General features: G+C 50.6%; 1 protein-coding gene across 2 annotated transcripts in view; it reads right to left on the bottom strand.

The window, feature by feature from the left end:
• The window catches only part of LOC116944795 (ras GTPase-activating protein nGAP-like), a 641,297-nt gene that overhangs the window by 505,251 nt on the left and 113,300 nt on the right, over positions 1 to 22,746 (bottom strand). The window contains exon 1 of one of the 2 annotated variants that reach the window (XM_032958519.2): positions 864 to 2,670. The exons of the other annotated variant lie outside the window; for it this stretch is intronic. Coding sequence (XP_032814410.2) covers positions 864 to 2,058 — 1,195 coding nt within the window. The 5' untranslated portion in view covers positions 2,059 to 2,670. Of the gene's footprint in view, positions 1 to 863; positions 2,671 to 22,746 lie in introns of those variants that run through there. 2 annotated transcript variants of the gene reach the window in all.

The following is a 22,746-nucleotide window of genomic DNA, read 5'->3' as shown; positions in this document are numbered from 1 at the left end:
GAGTATTTTACTGCGATAAATTTCCAAGTGGTGATGAGCCACTTTGTTTGAGTTATCATTTGTGGCTCAAGTGGTTTTGACCTGGTAAAATAAAATAAAAAACAGTTTCGCAATGCCTTTTAGTGCAGTTTATGCGCCGCACTGTGCAGCGAGAAACAACCACTGGGCTATTGCTGTACAGCATCGACGTCCACGGCTTGCACTCTGTCTACCGTGACCCCAACGCGCCGACTTACCGCATATTGGTACCAACAAAGTCTGTCCGGAAGTCTTGTGACCAGCACACGTGCCAAAGTGACGGCTCCTATACCCTCGTACAACAGTCGGCCTGTTTCTGTCACTTCATTTGTAATTATACTAGGACCGGTCGAAAAAATAAATGTGCCCGAGTCGACTTGTGTCCCAGGGAATTTAACCCAACGCTTGACAAAATCTGCGATATGTTCTTGCATTTCGTGCAGAGCGAAACGTCAGAATGTGGCTACGGACAATTAATGATACGTTGTGGTACAACGCAGTACAATGCAGTACGGCACGGTATGATGTGAGACGGCGTGGTACGGCGTGGTACGGCGTGGTACGATGTGATACGGCGTGGTACGGCGCGCATCGCAAATGCCACGTGGAAGGACATCGCTCGTCTCGCACAGAGCGGCCAAAACCCCAAGCCCTCATCCCAGTCACCACTCTCGATTGCCCTTCAGGCTGCGGTGCTCAAACACGTACACAGCACGGTGGGTTCCGATCTATCAACTCGAGAAAACAACCAAACAACGGACGCTCAATTCGCGGCGGATGCGCTCAAACAACACGGCCGCGAACACCCTCGCAAAGGTTCTGGCACTTTTCTCACTGGACCGTACCCTGGAGGCCGCTGCTGCTGCTGGAGGCCGTGGCGGTGGTGCCGGTAGCCAGAGCGATGGCTCTGCGCGACACCCAGCAGAGCGGCTTCACCATGGCCGCGGTGACGCTGCGCAGTCGGCGGGCCGTGCGAGAGCTCTCCCCGGGCACCGGAGCGGACGCCGACCGCAGGAAAGGGCCGCGCATTCTGAGCCACGCGGCGTGCGGCGCTCGAGGCCCGGCGGACGCGACTCCCCGGTCCCCGTTGGCCTCTGTGTCGGCTGTTGCAAACGCCGCCGCAGGCCGCGGCCGGGCCTCCGAGGCCAGCTGCGGAGCTTGGGCCGAGCCGGCAAGGCGGCGTTGCGCGCCGCTCGACGTGGCCTCGCCCGTGTTGGTGGCGGGTGGACGGATCGCGGCCTCCGCGTTCAGGACACTGGGATGACGGCCAGGTAGTGAAGGCAGAGTCCCTTGATTGCCACCTGCTGGGTTTGTCAGTGGCAACTGTGCTGTGCACACTGGTAGACTGCCACTGCACTGATCAGTAACCATTTTGCAATCAGGTGATGATGATGGGGATGTCTTTGATAAAATCATTCTTCCACTATCTTGGCATGCGTTCACATCTAGAATGGACATTGCCAAATACGAAGCGTCTGTGGATACGTTCCCTTCTGGTGCGCAGAGATGACTTCTGTCGCCACAGAGGAGATGGTGCCTCTCCATTGGCGACGCCGCGCCTTTTGCAATGTCTAAATCTTGCCGTGGCAAAGCCGAAATGCCGGCGTCCACCGAACGCTGTTCAGTTGCGCGAAAGCAACACCGCCGCTCGCTCGCGTCCCGGGCGCTCCCTCCGAGTTCTCCGGGAGGGCCCATCGGCGCTGGCAGATGCCAACGTTCACGCGGGGGAGCCGGCTCGTCGCAAGGCAGTCTGTCCGTGCCAGGTCCTTGCCATCTCGCTCGACACATCTTCCCAACCGGACGTTGCACCGCGCCGCCATGCTGCTCCTCGTCCAGGCACGACTGCCTCTGCAGACGCCGCGGGGCTGCGGCCTCGCTCCGGTGATTCGGCTTCGACGCCGCCCGCCCTTCCGCCGCTCCCCAGTGCCTCCCTTGCGGCCCCGCGCTCTGACACTCGCCGCAGGACTCCGACTGTCGCTCAACGGGACTCTCCCACGGCGGCAGCGCGACGGAGGAACGCATCGTCCCCAACCTCTTCATCTGAATTCCTCCTCCCCAAGGATCATGGAATTCACCTACAGCCGCCGGTAAAAAAGAGGATGCCTCTCTCGCTGTGCAGGCATTCAATTAAAGTGGCGGTTTTTAAACTCCTCTCCCCCTGCTCAATATTTCATAGCGCAGACCGTGGTATTTTTAGGGTCTCGGTGGGGGCGCGCTGCGAAGGGTCCCCGTTTTCCGGCGCCGTTTCAAAAGGCAGCGCTGTCCTACGGAGCGGGGGGCGCGCGCACGCGGATGTTGCAAGCTGGGGAGGAAGGCTGGCAAGTGGCGATGCTGCCGGGAGGTGCTCTTCCCTAATCCCCCACGTCCTCATTTCGATTCACCAATCACAGCCACACGAATAATGAATTGCTGTTCCATCCACACGCTGTCTACAATTACCAGGCCAAAGAGAATAGTACAATTATTTAATTGCGATGCTTGATTTAACCTAAGTACATCTTTACGGTTGCATTACAGGACATTGGTTAATGACTGTTGCCAGGATTTTTACGTGAGTATTCCATTGTTTGAACGATATCAAGTTCACTGCAATAGACCATATAGTACGTTTTGAGTGTGGCACTTCAGAGATAGCCCCCCTCTCTAGAGAGCCCCTCTCTAGAGAACACCCCTCCTCTAGAGAGAGCCCCCCCCTCTCTAGAGTGCCCCCCTCTCTAGAGATAGTCCCCTCTAGAGAGCCCCCCTCTCTAGAGAGCCCCTCCTCTAGAGAGAGCCCCCCCCTCTCTAGAGTGCCCCCTCTCTAAAAATAGTCCCCTCTAGAGAGCCCCCCTTTCTAGAGATAGTCCCCTCTAGAGAGCCCCCCTCTCTAGAGAGCCCCTCTAGAGAGAGCCCCCCCCCTCTCTAGAGTGCCCCCCTCTCTAGAGATAGTCCCCTCTAGAGAGCCCCCCTTTCTAGAGAGCCCCCCTCTCTCAAGCTCCTCTAGAGGCAATGTTTGGCCCACTCTCCCATGCTGGCCAGAAGTCTTGGAAGAGGTGGAAGACACCCACAGTTTACCCCACCACACGCGACCTGCCGATCAACTGCAGCTTACTCACTGATACCGCCGGGTGCACAGAGGCAGAGGGATTTCAAGAAACGTTTCTGCAATGTTTTAGCTGGCAGGAGATCGAGCCGGAGACCTCTAGGTTGCAAGTCCGTCGCGTTGCCCATTAACAACAAACCCAGTAGTGTCCCTTTGTTTATTTTTTCCTAAAACCAATATTTTTTTTATTATCGCATTTTTTTTAATTTATACGTTAAGTTAATATTTAGGTATACTAATGAATGTTTTCTGTGATTAGTAAAGTATTAACATTATGACCTGTGCAAATCATACCCTCACCGCAAATGACGTGTGCGGCCATCACTGTCTCGTTAGTGGGCCACACGAGGCTGCCGCAGAGGACACAGAGAGACTCATCTGGCAAGGTAATTAATTTGAAAAGCTGCCCTGCCCTGCCAGCGTTGTCACTCGCTCACACCAGGCAACAGAACACGCAACGACGACACCAGCCCTCCGAAGCGCTCGGGCCGATTCAATCCAGTGGCTTAGTCAAACTCAAATTGAACGTCTGATTATTGTTGTTGGTCCACATCACCAACACAAACTGCAGATGATGCAGTGGGATTCCTAATGCACAAGTGAAAAATAAGACTCTCTCTCCTGTGCGTGACTGTGGCTACAAATACCAAACCATGCACCACAAAATTTCACGCTGCCCCAAAATATTAATTTGAAGGCAGTGGGTGAGTGCGTGGGTGGATAAACGAGGGCGTTTGTGAGTGAGCGTGACGGCGTGTGAGTGGCTGAGTGAGGGAGTGGATAAGTAAGTGAGTGAGTGGATGAGTGAGTACATGGGTGAGTTAGTGAGTGTATCTGCAACTCACCAACTCTCAGAGCAACTGAACGGCTAAGTCACTTGGAACTGAATCTCTTCATTGGCCACACGAAATCACCATCGCCATTCATCATCATCATCACCACCATACGAAAGAAGATAATAATCGGACGGACACATCTTGGATCAAGCCGCAGGTGAGATGCGAGCACTCCCGTGCGTCCGCGCGTTTGTCCGTGTTATGTAACGCGGCCGTGGGACACGCGCACACGCGGCACGCGCACAGCAGCGAACATCTGCTGCAGGCAACAGCTCTAAATGTATTTATAATTTTACAATAACGTAACACGGCATCCTCTGAGCGTTACACTTGCATAGAGGTGACACTTGGCTTGGCGAGCAAAATAATACGAGTACTTTATTATCAGCAGCGACCATGACCGATCCACTGCTGGATGAAAGTCTCCCCAAGCCGTCGCCACCCCTAAACGGCCCTGCGATTGGCACAACTCACCGCGCTCCGGCACGCGTGCCCATTTCATCGCTCCGTCTCCACAGCGGGCAGCCCTCTCGGGGCGTGGTCCCCGCTGGAGGGTGGCATCGTGAACGCCGACCGTCACGCGGCCGTCCCCGGGCGAGTGACGGGGATTCAGCCCCTGCCCGCTCGCTTGGCCCAACAGTATATGCAGAATGGCCCAACAGTCTATGCAGAATGGCCCAAAAGTCAGGACACAGAGGGTTATTATATTTATTATTTATTCCAACAAATCGTCTAGGGTGATTTTTTTTATTTTAACAAATATTCAAACTGACTTCCATTAACATTCATGCACGATGCATGAATTATCTTTTGCAATGAGTTTCAGACTTTTATTATGAAATATTTCATCTGAAAAGGAAGCAGACAAATAAATAAATACTATTTGGGTCTTTCGGTAAAGTCACGTAGATAGAAAAATAATAAAAATTACGTTTCAATCGTCCTCAGGTGAAAAAATATAGCAAGGGAGCTGCTGCAGCAGCAGGGTGTTATATAGACCTGAGATGTGTGCAGCCCAAGGGTAAGTGGGCGGGGTTAGAGAAGGCAGATCGAGGGCACCCCAAAGTTGTTGGGCACGCCATTATATTGGTGAGAGATTAGCATGTCAATGTAGCCACCGCCACATCCAGCAATGCAACTCAGAGAGTCGGAAATAACTGCTAACATCGGCAGGTAGGATGGAAACATCACAGCCAGTTATGTCTTAAACTGGTTGTTCATAACGTCCTTCCAATGATTGTTCAGTTTGTACCCATCTTCTCGGTTGAAATTTTGACTGTGTGTAAATATCTGGATGGCTTCATGAACGAATCTTTGTTGATAGTCAGTGGGTTTGCAGAGTACCTTCGTCTTGGAGAAATCAATTTCGTGTGTGCCCACAGCGTTAAAACAATGATCAGCCACGGCTGAGATATTGGTCCTACTGTGTTCATAAATAAATAATAGATTTCATATTCACTTAAATAATAAAGAATTAAAATGGATTAATGCCGTGATGTTTTAATAGGCCAATCAAAGTTTCAAAGACAATGCATACATTATTAAAGCAAATATGTTCCCATGTTTTACCACCAGCATGTGCTTAATGCAGACGTGATGCCTTGCGACGACAGGTGTCTATTTGGTGTTTGAACATCTTCAGAAAGTGCAAAGCCCTACGATTTTTTTCCCATCAAAGCAGTTTGAGCGAAACGTCGTACGCTGGCGAAATACTTGAACGAATTAAAATTTAAGAAAGCGCAAGATGCGTAAAACCACTTCACTGCGAATTTAGTTGCTGTATTATATAATGCGATGCATTACTATACATAATTAGTATAAGGCTGTCGTGAGTGATGCCCCTTTGGGACTGCGTGTGTGCGCGCGTGTGCATTAGAGGCCGCGCGGACGAGTAGAGTCGACGTCTCCATCCCACGGCTGCCCAGGGCCATCGGCCCACTCCCCGTGACGAGTGGCACCGTGCCGCCCGTCGCTTGGCAGCCCCCGTGTAAATGTCACGCGGCTGCCAACGATGCCTTCATCATCACCGCCGCCCGCTCGCAGGCGCCTCCCGCGCGGCACACCGGGGATATTTTTTTCTAATGTTGATTTGTCTTAAAGAGTTGCATTTATATTTTAAGGCTCATCGCGTCCACGTTCCCCTCCACACACAGACCTCAAACGTGAGCGTTTTAAGATGCGTACAAGAATACGCTCCGCGTTATCGCTTGCGCACTACTGGACGCCCGCACGCTCGTATATACATATATGTCACGTTGAGCATTGTGCGCAGCACACATCCTGTGGATCCCGCGGTGCGTACTCATTAAATGCCTGGTGATTATCGCCATTAGACCCCTATGTTGTACGACTACGGCAATCCGTAGTGAAAGTGCAGTTTTCCCATTGGGCCGGTAATGATCGTTTGTTCAAGGGAATGGTTGCACGACGCCACGGACGCAAAAGCAGAACGTTCCACAACGAATGGCTTAATGCCGACCCTGCAACAAACCGAGAAGCCAACGTCTCTGACAATCCCTTGCATCTCTATCTCTCACGCTCCCATCTGGCAGCTGCACTCGCGGACGGACAGATGGGGGGGGGGGGCACGCGAAGACCCCCCCCCCTCCACCATTCTCTATCTCGTGCCACCTGCCGGCTTCCTTCATACCGTAACCTCGTCGCCGTCACTCTTAATCGTATCCATCCGACGCGTTATCCACCCGACTATCTCAAAGCCCCCGCGCGCTGATCCCGCGTTCCTCGCGCTCAGTATCTCCGCGAGTGACACGCCTTCAGGCGGAGGGGGGCCCTCTTTGACGCACCTACAAACCATTGCGGCAGCGGCCGCCTCTCTCTCTCCAAATTTCCTGTGAAGTCGTTTCCCATCCTCATCATTTTCTTATCACTCGAGTTATTATTTTCGGTTTTTTTGTTTTCCTCCGTAAGCTGTACGTTTGAATGCCGTACAAAACATGGACGCACGCGCACAGATTAAAAATAAGCTAGAAATCACTTTCAGCCACGATCTTAACAGACCCCAGTTTACTTGGATGCAGGGCAGCAGAACTTTTAATCCCCAAAGCAAATGAGCATCAGAATGCTTAATCATCCACAATCCAATTATTCAAAGTGCAAAGTGAATTATCAGTGGGTAAAATCCATCATAAATTATCTGATATATTTGTAAGCTGCACTATTCAATTACCTGAACTAAAACTTCTAATTCAGTTATAAATAATTAAATTAAGTAGCCAACACCTACCAGATTGTGTTGGCCACGTTAAATGTGATTCATATGAAAAATCGTGGCATAAATTCAGTGGATTATATGTAGCAGCATCTTACATCGCCTCAATCAGGGCCACGGCCTGGTCGGTGACTCAACAAACCGAACGCAACGCTCCACTTTCACACGGAGTGGTGCCAATGGAGTGGCGCCAACCGAATGGCACCAACGGAGTGGCACCAATGGAGTGGCACCAACGGAGTGGCACCAACGGAGTGGCACCAACGGAGTGGCATCAACGGAGTGGCATCAACGGAGTGGCATCAACGGAGTGGCAACAACGGAGTGGCACCAACGGAGTGGCACCAACGGAGTGGCACCAATGGAGTGGCACCAACGGAGTGGCACCAACGGAGTGGCACCAATGGAGTGGCATCAACGGAGTGGCATCAACGGAGTGGCAACAACGGAGTGGCACCAACGGAGTGGCACCAACGGAGTGGCGCTCACGGAGTGGCGGGACAAACGGAGTCGTCATCGGCGAGCCAACTGAGCCCCATCCTCGCTTCGTGTCGCTTCCCCATAAACTCCGGGCAACGGTGAACCATCCCACGCACATGGACGAGGGTAAACGGCGGGACGGCTTTTGAGCGCGGGGCCAACGACGGAGCCTGCGGCGCGGTGCTGCCCGCCGCTGGCAGGGCAACTGGAGAGACCGGGTGGGGGCACTAGTTATAAATTAAAGATTTTGTTTTATCCTTGTTATCGGAGCAGAAGTTTTTTTCTAAACTAAACTGGAGTCCACGCCGGTGTGGCTGGAGCAATTGTATGATGCTACGATGTCTGCCACAAGAGAAGTTGAATAATAATTTTAAAATATATTTGTTTCACACACATTATTCAAAAATTACAGATCAACGTCCGATCGCCAATCGCGGGTGTGGAGTCAGCCTCAGAGTTCCTCGTACGGCGGAGGGGACGGATTGAGCCTCCGACCGTCTCTTGAAAACGGGGCGGTGGGGGGCGATTGGATGCTGCAATTGTGCAGCGAGATGGAATTCCAGATGACTGTCGTGGCCACAGAGAATCGGTGCTCAGCCAGAATGGTCATTTTCCCTTTGCCCTGCGAAGGACCGGAAGGAAATGAAACTATTGGATATTTCATAAAGCGCTGCCTCCAGAAGCGGCCAGACAATTTGTTACATAAGCCAACAAAAGCACAGCCGAGAGAGGACGCGCATCAGGGAGCAGCGCGATGAGATGGATCCAAGGGAAATACATCAGGGCACACGATAGGGAACAAAGATTGGAGCTGCATCGGAGTATTGATGTTGGTATCTCCACGAGGGATCTTGATCGAGCAGCGGATAAGTGATGAACTGTGGTGACGATTAGGAGGTTAAATCTACACCACGGTGTTACTACACGGTGGCCTTTATGAGAAAATAGGGAAGCCAGCAACTGACTAACACGGAGGTTTTTATTTGAGCTCGTCGTGTGCGAGAGCGCGACGTGCGTGCCGCACAGTCTGTTCATCAGGAGCGGATCTCTGCCTGGAAGAAACACGAAGCGGCGTAAACCGATTGGAGCGCACGCCCCCCGAGAGGAGCAAGTCCTCTCCCCAGCGCCGCCATGCAGGGTGGGGGCTACTCGGCCCCCCGCGGAGAGACATGGGGGGGGGGGGTGGAGATGACAGACTGAAGCCAACCGCATACTCTGAAGATATTAAGATAATACGTTTAACAATGAAAAAACATTTGCGTTAAGCCTTATTCTTAATTGTACGGGTTTTTTTTCTTTCAGTGTGTGCTTCTTAAATGTGTTTGTTGTTGTTATAGCGATGAGCCAAGTGCGTCGTGCTCTCTGGTTGTCTGGGTGAAAATTGGTGGTGCTGTGTCGCGGTTCTCAAACCTGGCCAGCCGTGCTCACAAACTCGACAAACGAAACGAGTCGAAAATGTTTATTATTGGTCCCCTCTTGTGTTTCTAATATTCATGATGCAAGCATAAAATAGCGACGAGAGTAACGGAAGTATCTAAAATAACTTCCAAAGCACAATTTGTCTCTCTGTGCAATATTTTTCACGTGAAAAATCAACATCACATACAATACATTCATCTTCATTGACGGCACTTGGTCAATCTTCTACTGGATGAAGGCCTCCAAGAAGCCCATACTTCCCTCATCCAGCTCAGTACGGGTTGGAGAAAGGGGGGGGGGGGGGCGGGATGGGTTCAGACATCGCTTGCCACTGATCTTAGCCACGGCTGGGAATTCAGGTGGGCAGGTCTGTCGCGGACCGTGGATGGCCACTGCATCACCACCACCACCACCACGGGTCCGCACCGTTAGCCCCACCACGCTCCGGTCACACGTGCGCCCTCTTCGCGTAAATCGCTGGAAATGTCACCGCGTTATCTCGCCAGCAGCTTGGTGTCAATAATAATAATAATTATATATAGACTGCCATGTGTGAGTTCATATCAGCTGTGACCACACATTTTAGCGACATGTTATTTACAGAATTAGTGAACAGACTGCAGACACTTCCCCATACTATAAATGTGTGGATATTGCAAATCTTTTATTTACACTTTTTTGTATTCACCCAGGAAAGGCTCTCAAAACTCATTTTCAGGAGGGTCATGCCAAGATTTTCACAGTCAGGAGGCGATGCTGCTGCTGCTGTGTGCGATCCCAATTGGGTAATTTGCAGGTAATTTTTCAGCATTGGGAGTGTTGGCCAATGCCAGTTGCGTTGTGTGTGTGTTCGAAACCCATACAGAGGGAGAACAAACTTTACACACTCATTCAAACTCACTCATAGCCACTCTTACACATACACTGTCTGTCCACGCACTCTCGCTCTAGAACAGGGGGAGAACATATAAACTCCATGCAGAATGGTGCCCCAGGGTCAGAAGTCGAACCCAGGTGGCTTCTTGCTGTGAGGGGCGAGTGCTGCTGCTAGGAATGGTGGTGCACGGGAATGTTTCCATACAAATTAGTTTGTTCTCTTCTTATTCAGCCTTTGTTTGGCATTGGCAAGTATTTTGCTACCATATAAAACCGCTTTAAATAAATAACTATAAATGATAATCGATGAATTCCACTCTGCAGCCGAACCCTCGGTCGAACCGGCAGCGGAGGCTCAGCGAGGGAACCGCCGCTCCATCGCGGATTCCAACGTCCAAAGAACCACGCGGAGCGCGTGGCAGAGGGTGCGTCTGGTCGCCAGCACGAGCCGCCGTGCAGCGCAATGCTCTTCACTGAAATTATAATTTGTTACGTATTTATACACGGACCGGGGCAACGGTCTCGCTCAATACACACATGGACGTTCCCCTGTGCGCGCGAGGGCTGCCGCCAAGGAGGGCCCTGCCATCGTTACGCCATGCAGGCTTCTCAGAACGCCTCCTCCTCCTCGGTGCCCACCGCGGCGCTGGCTGGGAGTTGAGCGACGGACCGTGGGCAGTGACCCGCAGGGAGGCCCACGTAGGTCACCTGGCTGAGCCTTTTTGGGTTCGATTGCGTAAACATAAATGTCTCGTTAACTCACCACCACACGACACAGCCAATTCGTAAGGTTTGTCATGTGAAAAACACGTGCCAATAAGCTATTACGTCACAATTATTTCATTAGGGGATTTTGCCAGAATTCTGGCAAATCGCCCGATGAAGCCGGTGGTAATCACCAGCGTAACGTCATACTCAAATTGTAAATGTTGTGGGTTTACTCTTCAATGCACCGGTGTGTTGAAGTAGTAACTAATTAGCACGTTTTGTTCACATTACAAACCTTCGTAATTGTCTGTGTCGGGTGGTGGTGGATTAAGGGACACATTTCATTTACCCGATCAAACCCAATAACCATGATCATCGATAATATTGGTCGCGAAAGCCTACAACGTGTTAAATCTACCGTGCTAAGGTTGTTCCGAGCGACTGCTTTAGAGGTTTCGTAGAGATCAGGAAAATCGTGTGAAAGTTGTAACCGATCAGCTGTGTGTGGCATTTCTTGGGTATAGCGGGTGGGAATCCGAGTCAGCTCCGAGCACTAAACTCCTAGGGCATCTCTCGGGGGGGAAAGTCGCTGCGGCTCGTCACGTCAGGCAGCCAACGGTTGCGGTGATGAAGGCGGCCACGGGGAAGGCGCCCCGCGAAAGTCTGCAGCCCAACAGCGAAGGCCGAGCCTTCGGGATTCGTGTGCAATGAACTCACGCGTTCGTTGCGCCTCTGTTTGTACGGCTGACAAAGTGCGCGTTCTTACATTGTCGAGGACATTTTTTTCTCCTTTGAAAATGCCGTAAATTTACTGGCACGGGGGAAACGTGACCTACTTTGCGCCAAGCACTAGATTTACATGAATCGCAGCTTCTGTGACTCCCATTATTTATCTGCGGCTGAGTTGCTGAGATAGAGCTTTCTCTAAACGAGGGCCCATTTATTGCATCTGGCGACGTTTGAATGCCACATCAGACAAAGCGTTTAGCTCCTCCGCATTGCCTGTCACCGCAAACAATGCAATTTCCACCGAGCACTAGATAGCACACGGGAGAGGGAACACATTTGTACAGCATAATGCAATTACATCTGCCCGTAAAATAACGCACTGAGAATATAATTTAGGCTTGTAATGCGCCACGGCCGCACAGTATTCACTCCTCGCTCTCGACGAGCGAGAACGCCTCCTGAGGCACGAGGAGGAACCGCAGACGAGTGGGGAAGACTGCAACCACGCGCTGAACCGGCGCCAACAATTGCCCAAGCTCTGCAGTCCTCCATAAATTGAGATGTTGCCATCCAATTAATCAGTGTGTGTACAGAAGTCCCTCTTTTAACGGTTTTTAATCCGTTCCACTCAAACTACTGTTAACCGAAATAACTGTTAATTGAAGAGAGAGCTGTTTTCCACTGCCAAAACAGAAGACGTAATGTAAACAAAGTCAGTCGAGGTCCAAACGCTCATGGATGGGCATCGCCAATTGGCTGAGGGCATGGCTCAGCTCCACATACGAGCGCTCGGATTGGCCGATATTGGTGCCCGCGTGCACAACGTAAACGTACCACTGGTCAAAATGTTAACGCGAGTTGAAGCCATGGGGTCTCCTGTGGGGAGGCGAAAAAACCCTGAACCGATGTCACTGTTGACCGAGGGACTACTGTAACACATGGGCGAGCAAACTGGAGCACGCGGAGAAAACTGACGACGCCCACGGGAAGGGAGCTTCACGACACGCAGGTGCATAGCCACCGCCGCCCGGCCGGCCCTCCTGGTAAGGTCATCGGTGGGCGACTCTCTGTCCTATAGGAGGTGTTTCAATTTATATCTTTACATTCGTCTACCCCATGAGAGCCTCGCCGAGTCTCAAGACTCCTTTCCAGGAGACTCCTTGCCAAGTTGGCACAGCAGCGAGGGGGGGGATGTCATCCTCATCGAGTAGTTTGCAGGTAAATTTGTTTTTAAAGCGTTGTGATGTTTGATCAATATCACTTTACATGAGGTGTTTTTTTTGCTATGGGAAGAAACCTGAGAACCCAGAAGAGCCCGTGCAGAAGAAGGGGGGGGGGAGAACGTACAAACTCCACGCAGAAAGACGCCCGAGTCGGGAATCGAACCCAGAAAAGTATTGCTGCGAGGCACGAATGTTACCACCGCGCCTACCTGCCGCCCAGTGCGATCGCTGGCCGCTACACCCGAGTCGATCACCGCTGACACCGCTTACGTTACAGTGGGGGGGGGGGGGGGGGGTATGAACGTGCGAGCCGCGCCGACACTAAGGCGGCTCTAGCAGAGGGGCCGCTGCACGCGCAGCCCGCGCCGACCGTGCACCACCGCGGGAGCCGTGGGCGCTCCGCCCTGTGGCCGGGCAGGGGGGCCACGCACCCATCGCTGCCTACACGGGCACGACTCGGACGACTCGCACGCGCCAGGAGACACGCAGCGAGGTGTCGTTAACCTCCGCATCAAACTCTCTCGCTCGCATGGCGACGGTGTACACCCAACGTGGGCTGCACTCGCGACAAGTCGTGCCCAATACGCTTTCACGACATCACAATTCTCACCCAAAGACAAAGATCCCCCGTATAGCCTTAAACCGACTGTTGTGGCAAGTGCTGTTAATGAGCCCCTATGAAGGTTGGCACAGAACACGACGGGGTGGGTGGCCAGCACCACGCCCGCCCACCTTTGTCTTCCCAGTACTGATATTTACACACCATGCCATGTACTCTTTTAAGGCCGAGTCGGCCTCGGGGAGGCCCGGGATAGATTCAAATATTCACCACTGTTATTGGTCGCGAGCGGAAATTGAATTCGGGTGTCCAGGTTCATCGCACAGTGCGCTAACCACAACAGTACCACTCCCCACTCTCACAAAGGCAAATATCCCCTGTGTAGCCTTAACGGACTGTTGAGCCAAGTGCTGTTAGCGAGCACCTACAAAGGCTGGAATGGCACACGAGGCGGTAGGTGGCCAGCACTATGCCCGACCGCCTTTGTCTCCCCAGTGACGATGTTGACACACTGCACTGGGTACTCATTTGAAGCCGAGTCGACCTAGGGGAGGCCCAGGAATGGTTCAGATAATAGTCACCGCCAGTGTTGGCCGTGAGCGGGAATCGAACCTGGACCACCGGAGTTTTTAGCGCAGCGCGCGCTAACCGTTGCACCACCGCTCACACCCACACACTGACACAAGACAAACACTGTCACACACCCTCTCTCGCCCGCAGACCACCACAACCCCTCACTCGCACACTCACTGCCACGTCTACCCTCTGGGGAGACGTCGCGGTCCACGCGCTGTGAGAAGTACCGGCTCGAACCTCGCGTACCGGCCACGCATCTCCACCGCTGCGTTGTGCCCGTTTAGCACAAGTGGGGGGGGGGGGGGGGGGTGGCACGTGCCCCCCCAATGATCCGATCGAAATCCCTCATTTCGACCCCCACTGCCACTGTGTAGCATATTGTTGTGCCCGGGACTCTATGAGATGATAGGACAATAGTCCATGATTGGCAATAAGTAACGGCAAAGCAGTTATAAGTGACTCACAGAATTGTGCGCAGTTGCGTCTACAGAGTTCACGACTTCCCTGAAGGCATCCTGGCTCCGCCATTGGTCGTTTGTGTTTCTGTTTAGGCGCAGATCTGCAGCGAGGTCAGTTTGAGGTGTCCAAGGGACGCAAAGCCGTTGCGACTGGAGCCGGATGATTCCCCGCACGTTAAAATTCCTCTTCGCCGGAATGGGAGTTCAACAAGGATTCTGCCAAGGAAGCCTACGGTAGGAGAATATGATATTCGGTTAGCGATTCAAATTCGAATCTATCCGAAGTAAAGCTTTGTCGATGCTACGTTTATCCGAGCGTCGCCAATTCTGGAAGAGCAGAATTCCAATTTAGACCAATTCCAAGACGCAGCCAGAATCGCCACTGAATTACATTACCCAATACCTGGGGTGTGGAGGGATATGGCCCAATATCCACCCCTGATTGCGGTGTGTGATGTTCAGCCAAGATGGGAGAGGGCCCATGAGGCCTGGCTGGCCTCGTGAGTTGCATGGCCGACACCTACGTATTACGTTTCCGTGGCGATTCCGGTCGATTGCGGCCGGCTAAACTCGCTGCCGGCTCTCTGGACGACCACTTGGGCCGCCAGGACCACGGAGACCACCGGGCTCCCAGCTGTCCCACACACCAGAGCAGCAGTGATGCAGCTCACTCTTGCACATGAGACTACCCCGGTTGCCACCTGGTTAAATAAAACTCTACTAAAACTATGAAACTTAAAACTATTTTTTATTTCATCATATAAAGCCCAAGCGACCTGGCCCCAAATGATAGGCCAGCGAAGTGGCTTATCATGTGGACATTTATCGCAGCCAAATACTCTAAACGCGTTTCGATATATACATTTGGCTCGACCTTGCTTGACCCTGGCACCGCCGTCAACTCTCAAAATATGAATTGCAGAACACCATGCACCAATAACATGCATTTTTGACATGAAAGCTACTCTAAAAGTGCTGCAAAATGTTAATTAAAAGCCGTAAAAACTATGAGCTCGCCGTTTTATTGCCGTACATTAGCGAGGTGGGCTGATGCCGCTCTGCGCAGTAAACAACGCGCGGGGGGTGTTCGTGAGAGAGATCATAACGCACGCCAGCGGAGTGAGAGAGATCGTAACGCACGCCAGCGGAGTGAAAGATCGTAACGCACACCAGCGGAGTGAAGGAGATCGTAACGCACGCCAGCAGTGAGAGATCGTAACGCACGCCAGTAGTGAGAGATCGTAACGCACACCAGCAGTGAGATATCGTAACGCACGCCAGCAGTGAGAGAGATCGTAACGCACGCCAGTAGAGTGAAGGAGATCGTAACGCACGCCAGTAGAGTGAAGAGATCGTAACGCACGCCAGCAGTGAAAGAGTTCATAACGCACGCCAGCAGAATAGCAGTTTCAGAAGGTAGTGAGGCTCCATGCTTAACTGCAGTTATTCTGTCAGAGACTGATTGTCGCCCTATAATGAGTCTGCAATGTTTTATAATAGCTAACAGAAAATGTATTAGAATTCGTAATTATTATTTAACTTGCTATGAGAGTGAATTACAGTAATACGGTCGTTTTAACAACAAAGCAGCCAACTGTCATTAAATTTATTGCACTTACAACAAAAAACTCAACACATCCGTCAATAACATTGTGGGCTTACAAGAAAAATAATAGGTGAATTGCCCAAAACGTCGCCCGCTTTATATAATTTCTTTCCCTTTCAACGCCCCAGCGCTCCTGTGGCGGAGCGGAGTGGATTGCGTTGGTGGCCGGGCCTGTGTGGCACCGCAGCCAAGGCGGCAGCGCCACGCGATTCACTGCCGTGACCCGGGCCGTGCCCTCCGCGTGTCGCCCCCTCGTGTCGCGGCTCCTCCACTGCAGCCACTCCGCAGAGCTACGACTCACACAACCCCCACCGCGGGCACCCAACAATACCAGGAGCCGCCCTTCTTGAAGATACTTTTTGTTTTGTTTTATTCCGACTTCGGTTCACTAAAAAACACACACACAACGGACTCAAGAACCACAATGCACTGTGGTGATACGAGACGGCGGTCCTCCTGAATAAATGACTCCGCAAGCCGCAGGTTGCCGCGACCTCTGACCTAACCCCACTACTGTGACACTGCTCATGCCGAGATTGTTCATCGTCATTAAAATACTGTACTAGCTATGCGACCTGTTTTGGGATTATAAAAAATTCTGAAAAAATGAGCGCATCCTTGAGCCCAGACGCTGCACTCAACCCAGTAGCTTCACTTAGCGTGGAGCAGGCTGGGGGGGCCTTGCCCCCCAGCTCCCCTGGTGGCCGAAGCTATGAGTTCGGGGCCCCCGTGACAACCACCGTGAGATATACGAGAAATAAGAACCGGTTTTAGCCTTTCTGGCAATAAAACAGGTGGTGTAAAATTGTTGCAAGGACGATATCAAGGCTGCAGTAGACCACACGCACTTGTGGCAAAGCATTCAAGCAAACGTGCTCTGCTATTAATAATATACACATTGTCTTTGAAACCGATTGGCCTACACCAAGAGACAGCCTTCTTCATGCTCTGGTCTCGATAGCAGTGTTAGACCACAGAACGACAAAAGGCGAACAGTGCAAAGACAATGCAAGTATCTGAGCAATCAATACTACTGGTGGTGGTGTTGTAAGGGGAGTGGGCACTGTCATCCCGACTGCCCCCCTGTGAATTCGCCTACAAAAGGCACAGCTTAGCGGACTCTCCCCCAGAACGCTGGCGAGACTGGCTCTGAGCTGGGACTATCAGCGTAAGGCACTAATAATACACACTAAGAGCACAAGGTGCACCGATACGTAAATATATTATTATTGTGTGATACATATTCACGCACACCGCCGCAGTATGCTGTTGATGGAGGTGAATGTGGTTTCCTCCCAAAAGCCTTTTTAAAAACCCACAAAATGTACCTGAAATTGTCCAATGCTGAAAAAAATTACCTGAAAATTAATCGAAATTAATTTCACACAACAGCAGTCTTGACACCCAGTGAGGCTTTCCTGGGTAAACAAGCAGAATCATCTTTTTTTTTTTTACCAAGTAAGGGCCACTGAGATATATAGCTCTTTTTCAGAAGCAACCGAACTATTACAAATGATAGCTCAAAGAAATGGCTCATCATTGTGTGGAAATTTCGAGGAGCAAAATACTCTAAACGCGTGATATTGATTCTAAATGCAGAGCGGAAAAAAAGGAGGACCTGGAGAAAAATCCACGCGACCACAGGGAGAGAGACACGCCAACTCCAAATATACACAGCAGGCATCAGGGTCGGGATCTCGAGCCCACGACCTCCTGCGTACCAGGCGAGGTAGTTGACATCTCCGTGCCACCGTGGTGGCCCATGATGCCTGTCGCGTGGCTGCCATCTAAGGGCACATTACTGCTGAGCAATTTAACCTAACGGCGGTACCCCGGGGTACCACGATGTCCGTGATGCAGTCGTGTTTAGTCTGTTGATGGTCGGCGATGCGACAATCGACTCATCTCGACGAGTGCACCGCCACTACGGTCCACTACGGTGCACCGCCACTACGGTCCACTACGGTGCACCGCCACTACGGTCCACTACGGTGCACCGCCACTACGGTGGGTACTGCGAGCGTTCAGGGTTTCGGCTCAATCGTCCTCGCTCGTTTCGACATCGTGGAGTAGCACCGACGTCGGATTGATTGGCACCCCAGTCGCGGAGTTAAGTACACCCCTGGACAAAAATAGTGTCCCAGAAATAAAACATTTAATTGCCTCGGCCATTTAGTATTATTTGGTACCCCGGGGTCCCGCCACGAGGACCACTGAAGGGGCCCCCCCCTGCTGCCCCGCCGTTCGCCAGACGTTCCCCTCCAAGGATTATTATCAAGGTGGAAAACATCTTAACCTTTAAAAAAACACACGTGGAATTCGCGCAATGCTGTATCAAAATAGCATGTTCTTTATATTTATATGTCGGCGATTATTATACTAACAATTTTACGAATGATGTAAAATAATGCCAGATTGTACGTGCATACACTGCAGGTTTTCCCTTCAATGAGGGCTCAGTTGTATTTCGCGCTGTATATGCAGCTAACCTATTTCTACCTAAATATAACGTTTCTTTATATGCTGTTTCAATTCAGTCATATGCGGTTGGACGTGGGGACAACATTGTGTGTGTGTACTGTGTGTAGTACTGGGTGTGTGTACTGTGTGTAGTACTGGGTGTGTGTACTGTGTGTATAGTACTGTGTGAAGTACTGTGTGTGTACTGTATGTAGTACTGCGTGTGTGTACTGTGTGTACGTATGTAGCACTGTGTGTAGTACTGTATGTAGTACTGTGTGTGTACTGTGTGTCTACTGTATGTAGTACTGTGTGTGTACTGTATGTAGTACTGTGTGTGTACTGTATGTAGTACTGTGTGTAGTACTGTGTACTGTAAGTAGTACTGTGTGTACTGTATGTAGTACTGTGTGTGTACTGTATGTGTACTGTATGTGTACTGTGTGTGTAATGTATGTAGTACTGTGTGTGTGTACTGTGTGTATAGTACTGTGTGTAGTACTGTGTGTAGTACTGTGTGTGTGTACTGTGTGTGTACTGTGTAGTGCTGTGTGTGTACTGTGTGTACTGTGTGTAGTACTGTGTGTAATACTGTGTGTGTACTGTATGTAGTACTGTATGTAGTACTGTGTGTACTGTATGTAGTACTGTGTGTAGTACTGTGTGTACTGTATGTGTACTGTATGTAGTACTGTGTGTGTGTACTGTGTGTAGTACTGTGTGTGTACTGTGTGTAGTACTGTGTGTAATACTGTGTGTGTACTGTATGTAGTACTGAGTGTACTGTATGTGTACTGTATGTAGTACTGTGTGTAGTACTGTGTGTAGTACTGTGTGTAGTACTGTGTGTGTTCTGTGTGTGTACTGTATGTAGTACTGTGTGTGTACTGTATGTAGTACTGTGTGTAGTACTGTGTACTGTAAGTAGTACTGTGTGTACTGTATGTAGTACTGTGTGTGTACTGTGTGTACTGTATGTGTACTGTGTGTGTACTGTATGTGTACTGTGTGTGTAATGTATGTAGTACTGTGTGTGTGTACTGTGTGTATAGTACTGTGTGTAGTACTGTGTGTAGTACTGTGTGTGTGTACTGTGTGTGTACTGTGTAGTGCTGTGTGTGTACTGTGTGTACTGTGTGTAGTACTGTGTGTAATACTGTGTGTGTACTGTATGTAGTACTGTATGTAGTACTGTGTGTGTACTGTATGTAGTACTGTGTGTAGTACTGTGTGTACTGTATGTGTACTGTATGTAGTACTGTGTGTGTGTACTGTGTGTAGTACTGTGTGTGTACTGTGTGTAGTACTGTGTGTAATACTGTGTGTGTACTGTATGTAGTACTGTGTGTACTGTATGTGTACTGTATGTAGTACTGTGTGTAGTACTGTGTGTGTACTGTGTGTAGTACTGTGTGTGTTCTGTGTGTGTACTGTATGTAGTACTGTGTGTGTACTGTGTATGTACTGTGTGTGTGTACTGTGTGTAGCACTGTGTATGCAGTACTGTATGTACTGTGTGTGTACTGTATGTAGTACTATGTGTGAAGTACTGTGTGTGTGTACTGTGTGTAGTACTGTGTGTACTGTGTGTAGTACTGTGTGTAGTACTGTATATAGTACTGTGTGTAGTACTGTGTGTGTACTGTATGTAGTACTGTGTGTGTACTGTATGTTGTGGGGAGCGGTAGTGTAGCGGTTAGCGCGCTGCGCTGTGAACCTGGCGACCCGGGTACGATTCCCGCTCACGGCCAACACCAGTGACGATTATCTGAACCGGTCCCGGGCCTCCCCTAGGTCGACTCAGCCTCAAATGACAAAGGCGGTCGGGCGTGGTGCTGGCCACCCACCCCCTTGTGGACCGTTCCGGCCTTCATAGGTGCTCGCTAACAGCACTTGCCCCTACAGTCTGTTAAGGCTATATGGGGGATCTTTGTCTTTGTACTGTGTGTGTAGTACTGTGTGTAGTACTGTGTGTGTACTGTGTGTACTGTGTGTAGTACTGTGTGTAGTACTGTGTGTGTATATAATAACAACGTTATTATAATGTCTCGCATTTTTTTACAACATGCTTTAATAGTGCGATGACGTAAGCTCCTTCAAGATCATTTTACCAGCAATAACTCGGACGAAAGACGCTGATTAAAAAAAAACAGACCTTGATATTCTGTAATCTAATCCTGGTAACCTAAAAAACACAATACAGTGTGCACATTTCTATTGTATGTCTCCATGGGGTACAACACAAGAGTGCATCGTGACCATACTACCACACTTTGGGAAGCCCTTCCCAGTATCACAGCCAAGCAATTTCAGATTGTCATGCACACACGAACATAACTAGACCCATCATCTCAAACAGCTGGCCTAAGCTCGTTTTGTGTATAATGTGCTCTGTATCTTCTCTTCCAAATATTTATTTTAAGTCTGCATAGGAAAAACGGGAGGGGAGGAGGGTGTATACTGGACATCTGTGAAAAAGAGCTTCATAGCTTATCGGATTTCCTCCTCCAGTCGAAATAAATGTTCAGATTCTGATTGCGATCCATTCCTTGGATGTAAACGATAGAGGCCTAAAAGCGAAGGCTGTTGGTGTAATCCTGCTGACACAACACAACCACAACCCACGCACCACGCGGCCAGGCCACGCGCCCGTCAGCTCACAACCAAGAGACTTTGTTTAGACTGCAGGACGAATCGGATGAGCTATGAAGCTCTTATCACAGCTGTCCAGCAAGGAGGGGGGGGGGGGGGTCAGCGAGTTACATCAATAAACGATGCAACACGCACGAAAGGAGTGTGCAATGTGGAGAAAAAGGTAAGCAAATGACTAAAATAAAGAACGTATATAAGTAGAGAATTTTAAAGTGCACAAATTCCCGTGGATCTGTCAACACTATACGCAAGCCTGAGGCAAGGCGGCAAAACAACAACAACAACAACACAAAGTATGGAGACCACACCAACAAGACAACAAGAACAGCAGTAGAGGGAAGAGAGCCCTCTGTGCTGGACCGAGGGTCACCCCCCCACCGCCATCGCCCCGCCCCCCACAGAGGACAAGGCAGCAGCAGCAGCAGCTCTACCCACCCAGGAATGGGGGGCATCGATCTGAGCGCCGTCCGTCATCATCACCCCCCCCCCCCAAGAACCAATTACTACGCGATCCGAGGTTCAGCCGGCTCACGTGAAAATAACTAAACTATCACACCATTTTTATTTGACCAGGCAAGGTACAACTGAGCAATACAGCTCTTTTTCAGAAGCGACCTGGCCATCACAAATGATAGCTAAATTAAGTGGCTTGTCATCATGTGCAAATGTATCATAGCAGCCAAATCCAGGCGAACCACAGGGAGAGAGAGAGATATATAAAGGCGTCAGGGTCGAGATCGGACCCATGGCCTTCTGTATACCAGGCGAGGTAGTTAACATCTGGCCACCGCGGCACCTTCGCTTGGCTTGCGAGTGCCCCCGGCATCGTTCGCTACGAGGCTTGGAGCCGGCACGGTGAGAGGCCACCAAGTGACGCGCGGCAATAGCCGCAAGCTTGCGCTGACCCCTGCAGTGGTGTAACTGTGAGCACGCTGCATGTGCAATCCAGAGGTCGCGGGTTCAAACTCCTAGCGCGGCAGTTGATGCAATGGGGCAAGTTTCTTAAATAATAATGAGTCTCAACTTGTAAAGCACACGGCATTCAATCTCGAAGAGAGAGAGAGAAGGCCGCTTGTGTTGTGGCCGAAACGTCGTGATTTTTTGTTATTTTATTTTCACCTACGTGACTTTACCCAATAGAACCAAAGAGTATGGATCCTAGCAGTCACGAAAGCTTTAAATCTAGAAGAGAGAGAACGACTCAGAGGTGTGAGGAGGAACCACAGACGAGTGGGAAGACGGCCACGCGGTGAGCCGGTGCCCACAACTCCCCAAGCTTTGCGGTCCTCTATATATATTCACATGTGTTTAGCCAATTAATAATTGTTTACATGTGGGAGGATAAACGAGCACCCGGAGAAAACCCACGCGTGCGAGGGGGCAACGCTCTATCCCATGATACAGACGGAAAAAAGCTGAGTCCACGCTTTGCCGTATCGTCCTCTCCTGGCACGCCAGGCCACCCCCTCCTATTTGGAGTTTGCGGTGTCTCTCTCCCCGTGGTCGTGTGGATTTTTCTCCGCGACTTCCAGTTTTCCCCCGCCACATTTAGACTCAACATCACGCGTTTAGAGTATTTAGCTGCTGCTCTAGATTCCCATATGACGAGAAGCCACTTCGTTGAACTATTATTTGTGATAGCCAGGTCGCTTCTGAAAAAGTGCTGCATCGCCCAGTGGACCTTCACTAGTAAAATAAAAAGTGTAATTTAGGCCACGCTGCCGCCGCTCTCACTCAGCGTGGATCGGCCCCGTCACAGCTGGGAACGTCACACGCTGCCCTGCACTGTTAACGTCTCATTTTCCGATTTAGTGAAGAATCCATGAATTCGTTCG

Source organism: Petromyzon marinus, chromosome 22 (genome assembly GCF_048934315.1).
Source record: "Petromyzon marinus isolate PM22_M1 ecotype Great Lakes invasive population chromosome 22, UKy_Petmar_22M1.pri1.0, whole genome shotgun sequence".
Lineage (NCBI taxonomy): Eukaryota > Metazoa > Chordata > Hyperoartia > Petromyzontiformes > Petromyzontidae > Petromyzon > Petromyzon marinus.
This window is presented reverse-complemented; position numbering and strand designations above follow the sequence as displayed.